Source organism: Sparus aurata, chromosome 14 (genome assembly GCF_900880675.1).
Source record: "Sparus aurata chromosome 14, fSpaAur1.1, whole genome shotgun sequence".
Classification (NCBI taxonomy): Eukaryota; Metazoa; Chordata; class Actinopteri; order Spariformes; family Sparidae; genus Sparus; species Sparus aurata.
In genome coordinates, this window is record NC_044200.1 from 14546722 (window position 1) to 14561921 (window position 15200).

Below are 15200 nucleotides of genomic sequence, written 5' to 3' on the forward strand. Positions count from 1 at the left end.
TCCAGGCCACAAAGACTTTTTATTTGTGAGTGAATGCAGCTCCTTCATGAGAAATCACAAACCCAATTTTTTATGTCGCTAAACAATGAGACCTATGTGGTGTACCAGATGGGCTGTCTCGCTTTAAAAATAGACTCTCTGAGAAGCTATTTCAGCTATTTAGTCTGTACAAACTCCCAAAACTTTGATTTTAACCAATAATGTCGGGATTATATTTGTTTAAATTCAAGTTGAGGAAACTTTGCAGACACTGCCACCTTGTGTCTCCCTCTTAACAGTGCATGGTGTGGATGATCTGTCTTTGTAGTCAAACCGATTTGTGCAGAATAGCCCTTTAAAATCGTTGGTCTATCAAGTGCACCATGGAGGAGCAAAGAAAGAAAACTTGATAATGTTTTTTAAAATATCTATCTATCTGCTAAAAGTAAAGGTGATATAGAAAGTAAAGAGACAGTTGTTTCAAGATCCAGCTGGATTGCTGTTCGACCGTGAGCTGCTGTGTGAGGCCGATCTCCAGAACAGGTTGGAAGTTTTTTATTTGGAGTGTTTCCTTCGATTCAAATAATTCAAAATGACTCTTAAAAAAACTTGTGTTTGATGATCAGACATAACGGCTCTTTGATTACTACTCTACTGCTAACAGACTTTATTTCTGTTTGATACCAAAATTTGTTTTTGTTCAGTTGTTAGTTGCGTAGGTTATTTTTCAGTTGACATATTTTAAAACTACAAGTGTACGATTCATTTCCTGTCTGCCAAGCAACCTTTACACATACCAAGAATAATATACAGCACATCATATTTAACACGGATATTAAAATTTAAAGCTGCAGTCTGTAACAATATTTTTGTTATATTTGGTAAAATTGTCATTATGATCTGACAGTAGAATAAGACACAGGTCAGCTGTGTGTGGCTCCACTCAGTGGCTGTCATTTGATTTGCAAGAATCCACCGCTCCCGGATCAGCACAACCAATCAGATCCAAGGCGAGTGTCTGAGAAGTGTCAATCATCCTCATGCCCAGGCACAGTGCCTGCTCTCACCTGATCAGAGCAACGCGGAGTTGGCTGCCTTTCTGCTGGACAAGTAAGGACCCCCGTTTAATTTATTTTTAATTCTATGTTTTAACCACACAGCTATGGTGGCAGCGGTTACAGTAATACTCAGCAATAGCGCCTATCGTCATATGATGTTGTAATCAATCTACATAGCTTGTTGTTAAATCTAGAGTGTTAGCTTGTATGCTAACTCCAGTGTTTAGCTCTGTCTTTGTGGCTACTGGTTTGCAAAAGTGTATTTCAGGTGATCGGGCAGTTATAATGTTAGTTTGTGTTCAGGATGCTCTGAGGTGGTTGAACTGGTTTGGAGAAATAAGGTTACTCATGCTTCAGAAGGGCAGCAGGCAATAATGTTGAACCGCGTAATTATTACCTTGTAATTCAGTCCACCACCATGTGAGGAATATTGTTTGTTACTGGGGTAACTACAGCGACTCCACATGAGTCTTATATTTATGTAGTGCAAACTCAAAAATCCTTTTTTTTTTGTACAACCAGGATTGTACAAGGAAATGATAAAGAATCCCTTTATGCAACTTCTAAAAACAAAGTTATATAAATGTATGATCAATAAATGTACACTGACATTTAAAAATGTTTAACACACCCTCCTAAAATGCAGTCAGTTAAATTATTTTTGTAGTGAGTTGTTTTACAATAGTAGGTTTAACTTCTTTATGGCTTTATTTTGAAGAGCCTTTAATTAGAAGTGCCTTAGGTCACCTTAGGCCTCAGTAATCATCAACCACCATCTGTGGCAGTGAAGGTAGCTACAATTGTGTGCAGTGTACAATTTGGCAGTATTCACTGTATTTAACTAGCACCACTGTTTACTCACTCAGGCCATTATAACTCTTTGTGCCTCATTTTCATTGTTGTCAAATCCCCACTTAACTGTTGCTGACAGAATCAAACTGCAGTGTCTTTCTTTTTTTGTACAACCACTGGGGGGCGCCAACGTGACAAACTAGAGGACACATAGTTGCTTCATAGTTGTTGCTTTAAAGTCAATGTAATGTTCACCACAGTGGTACTAAAGAGGTTTTGAACAGTTTTTTATACTTACCAGTATTTACAGGACAAATTAGAGTAAGCAAAAGTATATTTAAAGAATGTTTAAGTAGGTTTGTAGGATTTCCATTAGACATTTTTGGTAAATAGACAACAAATAACTTGCTGCTGATGTCAAGAAACAAACACACTTGCAATGTAGGTTATATTTAATGGGTAATTTAGTGACATTGATCAAGTGTAAATCACAGTTAGCACTGTTTGGCCTTGTTTCTATGACCTGGGTACTGAGTTAACTCAACATTGTGCTGTTAACTGCTTGTACATTCTGGCTTTCAAGATCCAGCGTTACAAAAAATCAAGTCAAATCACTTGAACAGTTACGTACTAAAATGATTCTACTGCTGTGTTCAGAGGCAAACGCGTCTGTTCACTCGAGTTCCTAAGTGTCGATGATCGCACTGATAAGCAAAGAGAGAGAGCGAGAGATGACTTGGCGCTGTGGTTTCAGAGCATCAAAAGCAGATGAAGCAAGAACAAAGCACAACGTTTGCAGAGCATGAAGCCGAACCCAGCTCAGCTTCTACCTGCGTCTCACATCCATTCAGCTGCACCTTCTATTAGCATACAGTGGGATTAATATCACAGGCAACAAAAATAGATTTCTTCTAACATTTGTGTTTTGGGTTGGCCAGAGTACATTCAGAAAAACCTTTTGCTAGCACCAATCTTTAAAGATCCTACACTAAATAACTCTTAACAGCTCGTTTTCTTTTTTCCATGTTACAGCTCACAGGAAGTCCAGCTATGTGTCAACATACAGCTACGTCACACTGCAGTCTCAGGTCCAGCTTCATACTGAAGGTTTGTGGTTCAAAACCACATAGTTACCTACAACATTAGTATCTCCATTCATGAACAGCAACTACCACTTCAGATTTACTGATGTTGATTAGGTCTGACTAAGTCTTCTGGTCACACGTTCGTCTCCTGACGAGGAGTTATATGGCAACTGATGACATAAGCGTGCAAATGTTGTTTTTGTTCTCATCCAAGACTGGAGGAAAAAGCCTTGTCTGAACACTTTAACTACCAGAAATGTTCTCTCCTCGGGGCATAGTAGTAGTGACCACACAAAAAATCATTTGACATTGATGTGCAACAAAATTCATGGCAACTAAATTAAACTGCAGAAAACTTGAGGAAAACTGCTACTTGTGCTCTTTTTCTTATTTTGAAAATCTTATGTGTGACTTAAACTACACACTGTACCAACACTGGTAGTAAGAGCTGACATCTGTGTGGACATCAAATACCTAGTTCCTCATGAGCCTTGAGATGAGCAGGTTTTCAGCCTACAAGAATTACACACATCTAACCAGATTTTTTTTTTTTATCAAGGAGTCGCAGCTCCTGTAGGTAGTAAAGACCATTGTGATGATGGCAGGGCGAACATTCAGTATGTAAACAGTATTGTGGAACATGTGACTGTTCTTAGTCTGCATATGCAAATGCACTTCAAACTTAAATCACTGAAGTCCATCTATACATGACAAATTAATATGTTCAGCGTTTTGTTACAGACACAAGTCTTCATCAGCCACAAAACGCTCCAGAGAGGATCAGTCAAAGACGTCTCCCTGCTGTGAAGCGACAAGGCGAGACTCCCCGTGATCTAAGGTGAAGAAGGATTCTGGCTTCAGTCCTTTCTGTTCCAGGGCCTCTCTGAGCCGAGCAGGTGGCTCCAGGTAGTACTGGATGGAGGAGAGACAAGAGAAAAAGTGAGAATTAAAGACTTTCCTTCAGCGTCATCATACTTCGGTCTTCAGACAGGTTCATTTTAGCTCAGTTTGTCAGGTTGTGTCCAAACTTTTTAACTGTGGCAGTGAGCCAGAGGCTGCTCAAAACTGTGTTAACTGCAGAAACACTCAAACAATGACACCTTTGTTATGTCGTGTTACCAGAACATAATAGAGTGTCGGACCACTTCTAACCTCTGTGGCACTCTGGCTTTTATGTCATTTTCTGGCAGCAGTAACACACAGTGCATTAAGCATCATGGATGCTGAAAAATACATTACGTCCACCACTTATCGTACTTTATAAACCTCATGAGCTGTCATGCATGACTATAAATATTATTAAGTATCATAAATCCAGTTTGATGTGTTCTTCTCATAAGCAGATCTCATAAAATGTCTGAATTTTATTTAGACTACATACAAAGCTTTAATTAGTACACATCTAACTAACTGGATTTGTATAAATCTACCTCATAGGCGAGAGCAAAGGTTCCCCAGTGAATGGCTACAGACTGTTTGGCTTGGAGGTCTTGGTGAATCTGAACAGCCTCTTCTGGGTCGACATGTTGCCCCTGCATCATATCCCTGAAAAACAAGTATTCCAGTATAATTACATGGTTGAATTTGTAACAATGGCACAATATGAGAAACACCTCAATATGATGTCCAGTATAACAACTCTGTGATAGAAGACTTGAACTGGATGAAGTTGTGCAGGTGTACCTAATACAGTGGACACTGACTGTGTGTGCTATGTACAGAACCTGGGGTGGTAAGCTCCGATGGGGATTGCTGCGAGGTCAAACGGTCCATAGCGTCGGCCGATCTCCTGGAAGGAAGAGCAGTAGCCGGTGTCACCAGCGAAGAAGAAACGGTGGTCCGGACCCAAAACACACCAGCTGCCCCACAAAGACTGAGAGAGAGAGAGAGAGATGAGCAATAGTTATTATGCAATGAATATGCTTCCAACTCAAAATAAAAACGATATGAAAAAGTTTCTTTACTACTTGAATAATGAAAAAATGACAGACACTGAATGTTCAGCTGTTGTATTTAAATGATGAACTTGACCTTTCGTGTTTATGTATTTTATGCTATTAATAGGTAGAAAAGGGTTTAATCTAATCAGTCATTTCTAATTATTATTGTGATGTTTTCTAACCTTGTTATCGTCCATCGCGGTGCGTTTGCTCCAGTGCTGAGCGGGCGTGCAGACAAATGTAATGTCATCATGACCCGGCACACAGTTCTCCTCCCACCAGTCCAGCTCCATCACGTTCTCGCAGCCCATCTTCGTCAGCCAATCCATCAAACCCAGAGGCACGAACCTGTGAAACACACATCTGGACTTAATTAACATTAAGGAATGTGACTTTTTCCAGATTCTGGCGTGTTCTAATAGTGCACATGAACTATGGTTATACATCAATTAAGACTGTGGATCAATAAACATTATTTTTGACTACAGATAATCCACACGTACCAGCGTAGCTCCCCTCCAAAGCGTTGGTTAAGGCCGGCCACTGATCCAGCATCCAGATGGTCATAATGAGAATGACTGATGACAACAGCATCAATCCTTGGCAGCTGTTGGCAAGAGGGTATAAAATGAAACCGATATATTAAAAAGGGGCTATGTGAAACAATTCAGCCAAATCAAATGAGCCATGTAAATTTGGAGAAGAAATTCAAACTCAGATATAGAAATTTTTTCCATAACTGAATAAATAATAAGCAAGCTGTTCTTTGAGGAAAATAAGATCCCAGAACACTGTTTGAAGCCAAAAAGGTGGCAGGGTCCGCCAAATTTAAACAAAGGGAAACAGTATGAAACAATGAGAGGAGTTTATTTAGCCAAAAAATCTTTTAAGGAAGCAGCCAAGAAACAAGAGCTGGGTCAAATACTGCGCTGGAGGTCTCTGCTTTATTAAAAACAAAAAGTACCAAACCTGTTCCACAGTGCAGGGGGGCCCTCGGTACCTTTTAGGCCCCAGGAACTGGAACATCGACGCCCTCTGGCTGAAAATCGGGTCTGTCAGAATATTCAGCCCGTCCATTTCAACCAGAACCGTGGCGTGGCCCAGCCAGGTGACTCTCAGTCCTGGGCCTGATTCAGAGAGATCTGGGCTCTGGACAAAGTACGGCTCCATCACTGGGAGCTCGCTGTCCAGAAGCTATGGGGAGGGAGAGAAGGATGAAGCAGAAAAAAAGAGGAGAGCGTGAGAACACAACCACATACTGATTGTGAGGGAAAGAATGTTTCAGTCCTGTGACTTTGTCTGATCGTACAAAATGAACCATAATCCCCTGCAACCGTAATAACAGAGTCCCTGCTCCACTTTACAAATGCTACTGAACACAGGAGTTAACATGTTTTTATTGCTACTTGCAGGATTTATTCTCTCTCTCTCTCTCTTTTTTTTAAGGCAACATCACAAGGACAGAAAGCTGAAATGAGATTTTGTTGAAAAAAAAAATGCCTCGTCTTTTACGCCTGTAGTTTACAGGTCTTCATCCTAACACACAATACACTTACACTTCACATAGGGTGCCTTTCTATCATTAAACTTTTTAGTATACCCCATCTACAGGTTAAAGGTTCGACACAACAGCAAAACATTGTCCAACCCGTGCAGTTAAGGGGTTAAACATTATTCTACTGCTGTGTGAAAGCAGCTTTTGAAGCCTGTTAAGCTCTTACTGAGCTCAGCAAGGTTTCCACTAGGAGCTCTACTGTATACAGTGTAATGTGTAGGATGGTAGAGTCCACACTGACAACGATCCTACCGGCGTTAGAGACAAATACTGTATTTGAGCTCTAATACGATGACTATTAGGATAAAGCTTGAACAAATGTGATACAGTTTGCTCTGCAACAACGACAAAACTGATTGTGTAACAGCTTTTAAAGGAATGTGCGTACATGAAGTTAGGGTGGAGCTGTCCTCCTCATCACCCACTGTGTCAAAACATAAATTGATTATGGATTTCAGACTAACCTGACATTAACCATTTAGCTAAGCCCTCTTGGCTGATAAACTAAATGGAAAAAAAATCCCCAAACTGTGATTAACAGCATACTGTAACATTTAAGTCTTACTATTACCCACCTCTTTGCTACTTGGTATATTGCTGTGATTTTTATCCCACAACAGGAACCTGAGCAGGGTGGTGTAGGAAGGGAACCGCCATGTAGGCCAAGGGTTGGTCCAGCGACCGTGTTTGTCTTGACAGGATTTCGTCACATCCTCCTATAATCAACACAGATTAATACATTTTAGCCTATAAAGAAAGTGGTCAGATTAAAACACAGAAGTTAGGCAGAGAACTTCAGAGGTGGCACGCTGATGAGAAGTGAGGCTTTTACCTCCAGCCGATAATCCAGGCGGAAGCTCTTGCGGGAGGAGCGAGACGAGCTGCTCTTCCTCGGTGTATGATGATCCGCCTCCCCACCCTCAGCACCTCTCAGCACTCCAACATCCTGGAGTAGAGACACAGTGATGGAGTCAATTAGCGTTCTTCAAGGGATTTGAAACAGGATGGAATATCTGCACCATTAACACACACGGCCAACCATCATTAAGACATTAGATTGAAGCCGTTGCTGAAAGTGAAAGATGAGTTTGAAATCAATTTATCACCCATTAAAAAGAGAACACCGCTGATTTAACACTGCCCTTCCATTACAAAGATATCTTCTTTTCATTCTATGCATTCCTACATTACCCACAATGCAACTTGCCTGGAGACAGTTCTTTAGCGGCTAATGTGGCTTTGAGCCTCTAGCCTCAAGCAGAGATAAGGAACGGGCAGCAGAAGCCTGACAAGCTCACTTTGTTCTCACTCAAAACCCTCCGATCAGATCTTTCTCTCATTTTCAAACCTGTTGTCTTCTCGCTTGAGGCAATTTCCTGCTCTGAAGCCACAGACAGCTTTACACAACTTGACCCACAAACAGACTTTGATGAGTGACATTGAAACGGCGCCCTTTTGAGTAATATCATGAGCCAGGAAACTTAACAGCAGATGGTGTCAATAAACCTCTTTACCAGCAGACATTTTGGCATGTCATGGTAGGAAAAACGACAGCGTTATCAATAAATGTGATAACAGTATTCCATGGAGAATAGCAATAACCGCTACTTTTGCATGCTGGTTCCATGGAATGGCTTGCTGAGGCACCGTTGTTAATGTTATTAGTTCCTGCTATGGCATGTCAAAATGTCTGCTGTCACTGCGAGCACATATGGAGAGCTAATGACTGCAGAGAAACCTCTCCCCAGACGAAACACAAGTCTCCAGAGTGAGTTTGGACACATACCTTTCCTTTCACTGAACGATGTGTTTCAAAAATAAGTTACAATCAACTATAGATTACATCTAGTTTTGAGTTGATGAGTAGGCTGCTTACCTCTACCAGGCCTTTGCTCTCCTCCAGCGCTGCTCTGCCTGAAGATGACGGCTTCTCCATGGGCTCACCACCACACCTAACGCATACAAAACACACTTTTAAGCAACAAAGCGTGACTACAAAGTGTTAAGCAGTCAGTAGTTTGGCCCTTAAAACTGCTCTTCTTCAGGTCACAACTCGGCTCCTTTCACAGACCATTACACTTCTGCGGCGATAACAGGGCACATTAAACAGCTGACAGTTAAACCAGTTTGCATATGAGTCAGAATGACGACAATCGGGCACAAAGCGAGATCAGCTTCACACTGTATTCAAATGGTGCCATCATCACGGGCAACGTTGCAGCCCTAAAGCAGATCTTACCATACTGACTTACACTGCGTCTCACTTCTAAAATTGACTTGATATCTTAAAATCTTGCTGGCAGGAAAGACTGTCACACGAAAAATACCCAGTGAGCGTAACACACAAAAGTGAACAAAGGGCGCTTTTTTTTTTTTGTTACTCTTGTGTAACGGTGATTGTGAAACGACTGTACAGAAAAGTAATAAATGTATTCCAAGCTTAAAGAAGGGCCATACACATAATATGGACCATGACACAGTGTGATATGTTAGGTTTGCAAACTTAGCTGCACCTTTAAAGTTGTGCTGCTACTTCACAAACGTCCTTATGCAACTGCTCTGGCTTCCATTTCAACAGTATCCACCGAAAACAGGGTGGTGCAATATCAAACTGTGAGTCGAGTCTGATTTCATCTGACCCGTCCCACCACATTCTTCTGTGTGAGCCCTCCTGAACTTAAGGAACTGAGAAAAAGCCGCAAAACATTTGAGTTTTTCATGTTTCTGCTCCGGGGCAAAAGAATTAAAACACCTACATTTACACAACACATAAACCGATGGTGGCACCTGCACAGTCCAAAGCAAGCAAGCCTAATCACAGCCCTTCCTTATCCAGTTATTATCTATAGCGATCACAATGCAGCACACACCCTCACTAACTACCATCCTACTCATGAATGATTGCGGCATGCACTTCATGAGAAAAATGCACTTGGAGATGGCCTTCATTGTTATCTTCTGTCCCATATTGATCGAAGACTATAATGTGATCCTCTGGGGGGAACTCCATACATTAAAGCGATGGCGTGCTGATGATGCACTCAGCCTCATGAATGGACTTTTAAAAAAAACAAAAAACTGCACACTGCACACAGACAGTGGGACAACAATGGAGCTCTGTGGACCACAACCAAACAAAGATCCGTGTAGCCAGCCAGCCTGCCAGTGGTGATATAAACAAACACGACCTCAAGTGCAGGGTTTCTCTTTCTCTCTGCAGTCAACTTAAATCAAATCACCATAAAGTCAGACAGGGCTGTGTCAAAGTTATTTCTAGGAACAACAAGCAGGATGTCACAGGAAATCACATGCATCCGAAAGCAAATCCCCCCCTCAAGTGAGTAAACAGATTAATGAGGATGTTGCTGTTATTATCAGGAATTAGCCTGCCCCCCTACTGAGATGCTTGCTACCAAACCATTTCATAGACAGACTCATGACACCTTTCAGTCCCAAACTATTTCCTGTTTAAAACGTGTGAACAGGCACTGACGCGGGGAGGAAAGACAGCAGCAACACATGCTACAGTATTAACAACCTATTGCCCAGATACCATTAAGCTAACTTATAGCATCTTTAACATGAAATAGCCCGGCCATAGGTGTCCCATAGAGGAGGGAAACAGTAGTGATAGGTTAGCACGAAACAGATTAAAATACCACAGGGTGGAGAAAGGCCAGCATACACTCACTGTCGAGCATCACAAGCGTCGTTACAAACCAAAAAAAAAAGAGAAAGAAAAACAAAACAAACACCGCAGCTGTTGCTATTTTTAGCACAACTTACCTGGGAACTTGAACTCAACAGAACACCAACAGTTGCTCTCTCAGCAAGCAGACATGTTTGCTGCATTAACGTTAGCCTGACACGGTGTTAATGCGAGCTGGGCAGCATGATCATTAACAGCTATGCGGTTCCCTGAGCGTTTCCGATAATGTTTGCACAACTGTGCCGCATCTTGCGAGAAGAGACTGGAGGCCGACGAGCGGCGAAAAATGCCGCCGGAGAGGTGGAGAGGTGTCGTCTGAGAAGTCTACGACGTGAATTTAAACGCAGCAGCAGCAGGACGGTGAGGATCATTAGACGGCACCAGCTCGGTGTGCGTGTGTGTGTGACGTAGGTGCAAAAACCCTGGACCACGTGACCCGCCGACAAACTCTCGCCATGACCGCAGGCTGAAATTAAAAACTACAGTACATGACGAAAAACGCAATAAAATACACTAATAATATTGGGTAGGCTAAAATAATATGATACAGTTATATTAAATTAAATTATAAAATTTCTTTCTAATTACGTTTTACTTCTATTAGTTCATGTAGTTGACCAGTGCGTCTGTTACAGCCTTTTATACTTTTTGTTTTTTAAAGAGGGAATATGATGCTAATTTTCCGGTTCTTACTTTTATGTGGGGGTCCTAGTATCACTTTTGACACATGTAAATTCAAACTGGATCTGTTTAAAGGGGCAACATGCAAGAATTACAGTCGTAAACGTCCAACAACTTACTAAAATCGAGAGATATCAATCAAGTGAATGTGAATAAATAATTGTTTTGACATTATGATGTCCATGTATAGTGCTGCAGAGACATCTACTAAAGTTTGAATGCTAACCAGAAGGCTGCACCCCATTCCAGCCCAATGCTTTTTTTCTGAACCCCTGGTATCCAAGGACTCCCAACCGCTAGCTGCACGGCTAACTGAGCCAACTAGCTAAGGGCAGCTACAGTTAGCAGTTACTTTGGTGGTATGCCATCCATGTGCCATCAGTTCTGAGTATGAATTTGACAGCTGGCCAATTCTTACATATTGCTCCTTTAAATTAAGAGCAGAAGTGTTGAATAGGACCACTGTTGTCTCATCTACCTAAAAATGAATAATGATGCTCAAATAAATCATTATATGTAATACCCAAGTTACTTTATTATGATTATTGTTAAACTCACTGCTTTGATCATTTTTTGTATGTCAACACTATGTCAAAGAGGAAATACTGATTGTCTCACATTTCTTTAAAAAAAAAGTTGAATACTTTTAAGACAAATGTGAGAAAAGGTGTGACATAACTGCACAAACTCTAAACAGACAAACATTGGTCCCATGAGGACTCTAACTATCGTTTTTGTGTACTTAAAGCATGCCATTGCAGACTTACCTTGAACGCGTCCCCCTGGTGTGAGACACCTGGAGGGATTTTAGCCCGAGCAGACAGACAGCGCTCTGTTTCCTCGTGTGTTTACTAAACGTACACACTGGCAACAACCGTACAGGCCTCCACAACAATGTCTCCATTCTAGCTGTTTGTATTCTATCATATTTGCTTGTGAGCTTCAGTAAAGAGCAGCCAGAGGACACGAAGTTTCATGTGTTCAGCTCTGCGGGGAAGTCGCTCAGAAAAAAGTTGCTTGAACTTCCTGCCAGATGCCTTCAGGGACTTTCGGAAATCTTAAAATCCATATTTCGGATATGAGTAACAGTATTATAACAACCGTTTTAAACACAAAATCATTTAGATTAAGATGATTTATTTTAATGTTTTATCCTATGTTTCTTTATATATATATTGTTTAGCTCAAGTTTATGGTGACTCAATTAATTCTTGCAGGAAAAAAACAATTCTGATGTCACTACAATAGTCTGTCAGTGTAATAGGGTGGATCCGATTAAGTAACCCTTTTCAAGACAAGGATTGAGAGGCGGCTCAAACTTTGCTCCACTGGACATTAAGGATCAGGGTGTGACCTATTTTTCTCCTTACCTGGCAGATCATAAGATGTTGAACAAAGAATGAAAACAAATGCTTTTACAGGCAGCACAATATGTTGTGTAAATTTAATCCCTGTGACTCTACCATCATACTACTACCAGTGGTTGCTGTACAACACCTGTATTCCATCACATTTTGTGAAATCAGCCCACATCAAATCTGAATGCTCACAACAGAAGAAACACATCAAGTGATGGTCTGAGCACATTTACTTTATATAGAAAACCATGAAATCAGTATAAAAACAAAACAAAAAACCAGAGAGCAGATATTCACTATCAAAACTTTTCTCACAAATGTAGCTATTACATCAGGTAAGCATGAACACTGTGAGGATGCTTCACTGATTCTTGCTCAGGTTCACCGTGGAAGGCAAAGCCTTACTTCAACACAGGAACGAATACATCAAGATGAATAGACAAGACTAGAAAAGAAATGTTTTTTTTTGTCTTTTATACCTCACAATAAGCTGATCTTTCAATGTGTGTAGAAAAACAAGTGTAACATGACATGTTTTGAGAACCAATCAAAAAAATCCTGAAGTTCTGAATTCAATTTTCTTCCATTTTTCGAAAATCATTCTCAAGTCTTCTCTAGGTGACGTATTAAGTGTTCATGTTTAACAATAACAGAAAATAAATCTAAAAAAAGAGTAATAAAAATAAGTCACAACAATGTCTTGTTTTTTTTAATCAGTCAAGGAAACTAAAAGAATAGAGACGGAGTCCTGCTGAATGATCTCAGTCCGCATTGGGTGTGTTTGTCCATTTCTCAGTGCTCCTTGTGGTCTCCGTCCTCCTCCAGCTTCCGGATCTCTGCCTTCAGGTGGTTGATGTTTTCTCTGCTGGCTTTTAGTTTGTCTTTCAGCTCTGTGATCTCCTGGCTGGTTCTCCTCTTCGCTACTTCCATTTTCTCCTTGGTCCTCTGCTCCAGCTCGTTGACTGCAGACACAGGATGCACAAAACACATAAGCACGATGACAGTGATTTAAACTAATGCTACAGAAGGAGCTTCTATAAACACACTTGCGTCTTGTGTTTTTATGTTTAATGTGTGAGTACATACACTCCGTCTCATGCTTGTATGCTCCAAGGGTGAGTTGTCTTGATGTGGTCAGCAGCTGCTGCATCATGGCTGTGGGGTCCTGGAAGATCTGAAGATTAAGTAGAAAACACAGTGAGTCTCACACAACTCCCGATTCAAACCTCCCATATCAGCTATGAAAAAACAAACAGATATGGCATCTGTGTTAATTTTTTTATAGCTGAAACGAGTGCAGTTTGAAAAAACAAGGTTCTACATGTGTCGAGGCGATATGCGTTCGTGCCTGAAAGCAGGCTTACCATTTCATCGTAGAATTCGGAGACAACCGTCTTCTTAGGAATGGCACTGGAGTCTGACTGGAACAGCTTCAACAGATGGTACAGAGTCACCTAAGACACACAAGCACACATCAACACGAGCATGCATAAATGAGGGTTAAGGTCAAAATGCATACCTACTAATACTTGCTATTATCATGCGTTATCAAGCTCTTACAGGTCTCTCGTTGGGGTCGATGAAGAAGATCTTGATGATGATCTCAAACTCCCCCCAGCCTGTTTCTGTGATCTCGTACGGAGGCTTTGTCACCACTGGAAGAGGGAGAAAGATTAAGTTAGGTACACTGCTGAAAAGGCAGACAAGGTATCTATCACAGTTTCTTCTGGTACATTTTCACACTTTTCTTTTAAAGTTTACTCACCTCTCAGTGGGTTACCATAGCTCTCATGTAGCTTGAACTGGATCTTCTTCACATAAGCGGACATATCCTGGAAGAACAATGGAATGCATTTATATATATAACATTAAGACAAAAATAACTTGACCACTACAGTTTGCCAGTGATTGGTGGCTGACCTCGTTCCTGTAAGGCTTCACATAGACGGACCACTGATGTGTGTGTCCATCTTCTTCTCTCTTTTTCCCAAAGTAGCGAGCGACGTTCCCAAACACGATCGGCTTCACAATGGTTACTCCCTGCAGATCAGACAGCAGATAGAACATTAATGTAATCCTGTTTTAACACCAAATACGAGATTAAAATAACAACATAAGGACAAATGTGCTGTGGGACGTCATTAACAGTCATTTGCTCAATTAAGAAAGTAGTTATAAGCTAACAGGGGTTCATGTTTTACAATAGCGGCGGATTGTACAGTAACGTTGCGTTACCTTTACTCTCCCCCCGGAATCTGGACCAAATTCAGTCATCTTTTTGAACATAGTACGGTGGCAGGACAGTTAAGTCGATCCCGTGGGATACTCTATAGGACTCCTCTTGATCCACAGCGTGCGTCCACATTTAATAAACCTGCCATTTAAGCATTTAAAGTGAGCGTTATATAGCCGGCGATGTCATTTCAAACGGACAGCTAAACAACCGCCGGAAGTGGCGAGTGTAACGTCATAAGTAGCACGGAGGGGGTGAGGCACATGGATTAAAAGGTTCCGGCTGTTTGTGGTAATACTGACAGACGAGTAACGTTCAATTTATTTACTTTTTCATTTTCTTTTGGGGACTATTTAAAATACACTTAAATAAAAATATATTCATTAACATTATAACTTCCTGTTCGCGGTTTCAGCTTTCATACAGTTACTTAGCATTGCAAAGTAGTTGCTGGTATCACAATCAGAATCCTTTTGTTGTCATTGCACAAGTGTACAACGAAATTCTATCAGCATCCGAGTATTCATACAACATGAAATAGAGTAATAGGTGGTATGCTACTTTCACAATTTCATTGACATATTTATTTCCGTTTTCTTATTGTGATATCTTAATTCGTTTATGCAACCTGGTCAGGTCAACTTTGATTAAAATGTTGCAATATAGGAGTCTTTATATTAATTATTTTATCCAATTTCTTTTTATAGGGTTTACAGCTTTGTTTGCAAACACCAGTCGACCTTTATTATGATCCATTTATATTTTCTATAATCAAATCCCCCTTAATATGTTAAAGTATTGGCTGTGTCC

The 15200-nt window shown here is 40.8% G+C and overlaps 2 protein-coding genes across 3 annotated transcripts; both read right to left on the reverse strand.

Annotated features, from left to right (window-relative positions):
• Positions 1-2263: 2263 nt before the first annotated feature.
• napepld (N-acyl phosphatidylethanolamine phospholipase D) lies at positions 2264-11803 on the reverse strand. Of its 2 annotated transcripts, none has more exons than XM_030439691.1 (10): positions 11567-11803; positions 8286-8361; positions 7242-7355; positions 6985-7125; positions 5824-6048; positions 5358-5461; positions 5037-5202; positions 4639-4787; positions 4345-4459; positions 2264-3826 (listed from the first exon to the last, which is right to left on the reverse strand). In XM_030439691.1, exons 1-10 carry the CDS (start codon positions 11701-11703, stop codon positions 3695-3697), a joined length of 1359 nt encoding a protein of 452 aa, XP_030295551.1. In that variant the 5' UTR covers positions 11704-11803; the 3' UTR covers positions 2264-3694. The 2 variants fall into 2 exon arrangements, with proteins under 2 accessions (XP_030295551.1, XP_030295552.1); XM_030439692.1 differs by lacking the exon at positions 11567-11803 and adding an exon at positions 10196-10567 and having other exon boundaries at positions 2276-3826.
• A 566-nt stretch (positions 11804-12369) lies between these two features.
• yeats4 (YEATS domain containing 4) lies at positions 12370-14633 on the reverse strand. Its single transcript, XM_030439321.1, has 7 exons — positions 14393-14633; positions 14078-14197; positions 13923-13989; positions 13718-13812; positions 13522-13611; positions 13244-13331; positions 12370-13119 (listed from the first exon to the last, which is right to left on the reverse strand). Exons 1-7 carry the CDS (start codon positions 14441-14443, stop codon positions 12950-12952), a joined length of 681 nt encoding a protein of 226 aa, XP_030295181.1. The 5' UTR covers positions 14444-14633; the 3' UTR covers positions 12370-12949.
• Between the last annotated feature and the right edge of the window lie 567 nt (positions 14634-15200).

Excerpts from the sequence above, each read along its gene's own strand:
- napepld (XM_030439691.1), bottom strand. The coding sequence starts at position 11,703 with ATGGAGACATTGTTGTGGAGGCCTGTACGGTTGTTGCCAGTGTGTACG. Across the intron at positions 8,362-11,566 it reads ACCAGGGGGACGCGTTCAAG|GTGTGGTGGTGAGCCCATGG; the intron begins GTAAGTCTGCAA and ends TGTATGCGTTAG. Across the intron at positions 4,788-5,036 it reads CCGCGATGGACGATAACAAG|TCTTTGTGGGGCAGCTGGTG; the intron begins GTTAGAAAACAT and ends TCTCTCTCTCAG.
- yeats4 (XM_030439321.1), bottom strand. The coding sequence starts at position 14,443 with ATGTTCAAAAAGATGACTGAATTTGGTCCAGATTCCGGGGGGAGAGTA. Across the intron at positions 13,990-14,077 it reads TGAAGCCTTACAGGAACGAG|GATATGTCCGCTTATGTGAA; the intron begins GTCAGCCACCAA and ends TTGTTCTTCCAG. Across the intron at positions 13,612-13,717 it reads TCGACCCCAACGAGAGACCT|GTGACTCTGTACCATCTGTT; the intron begins GTAAGAGCTTGA and ends TGTGTGTCTTAG.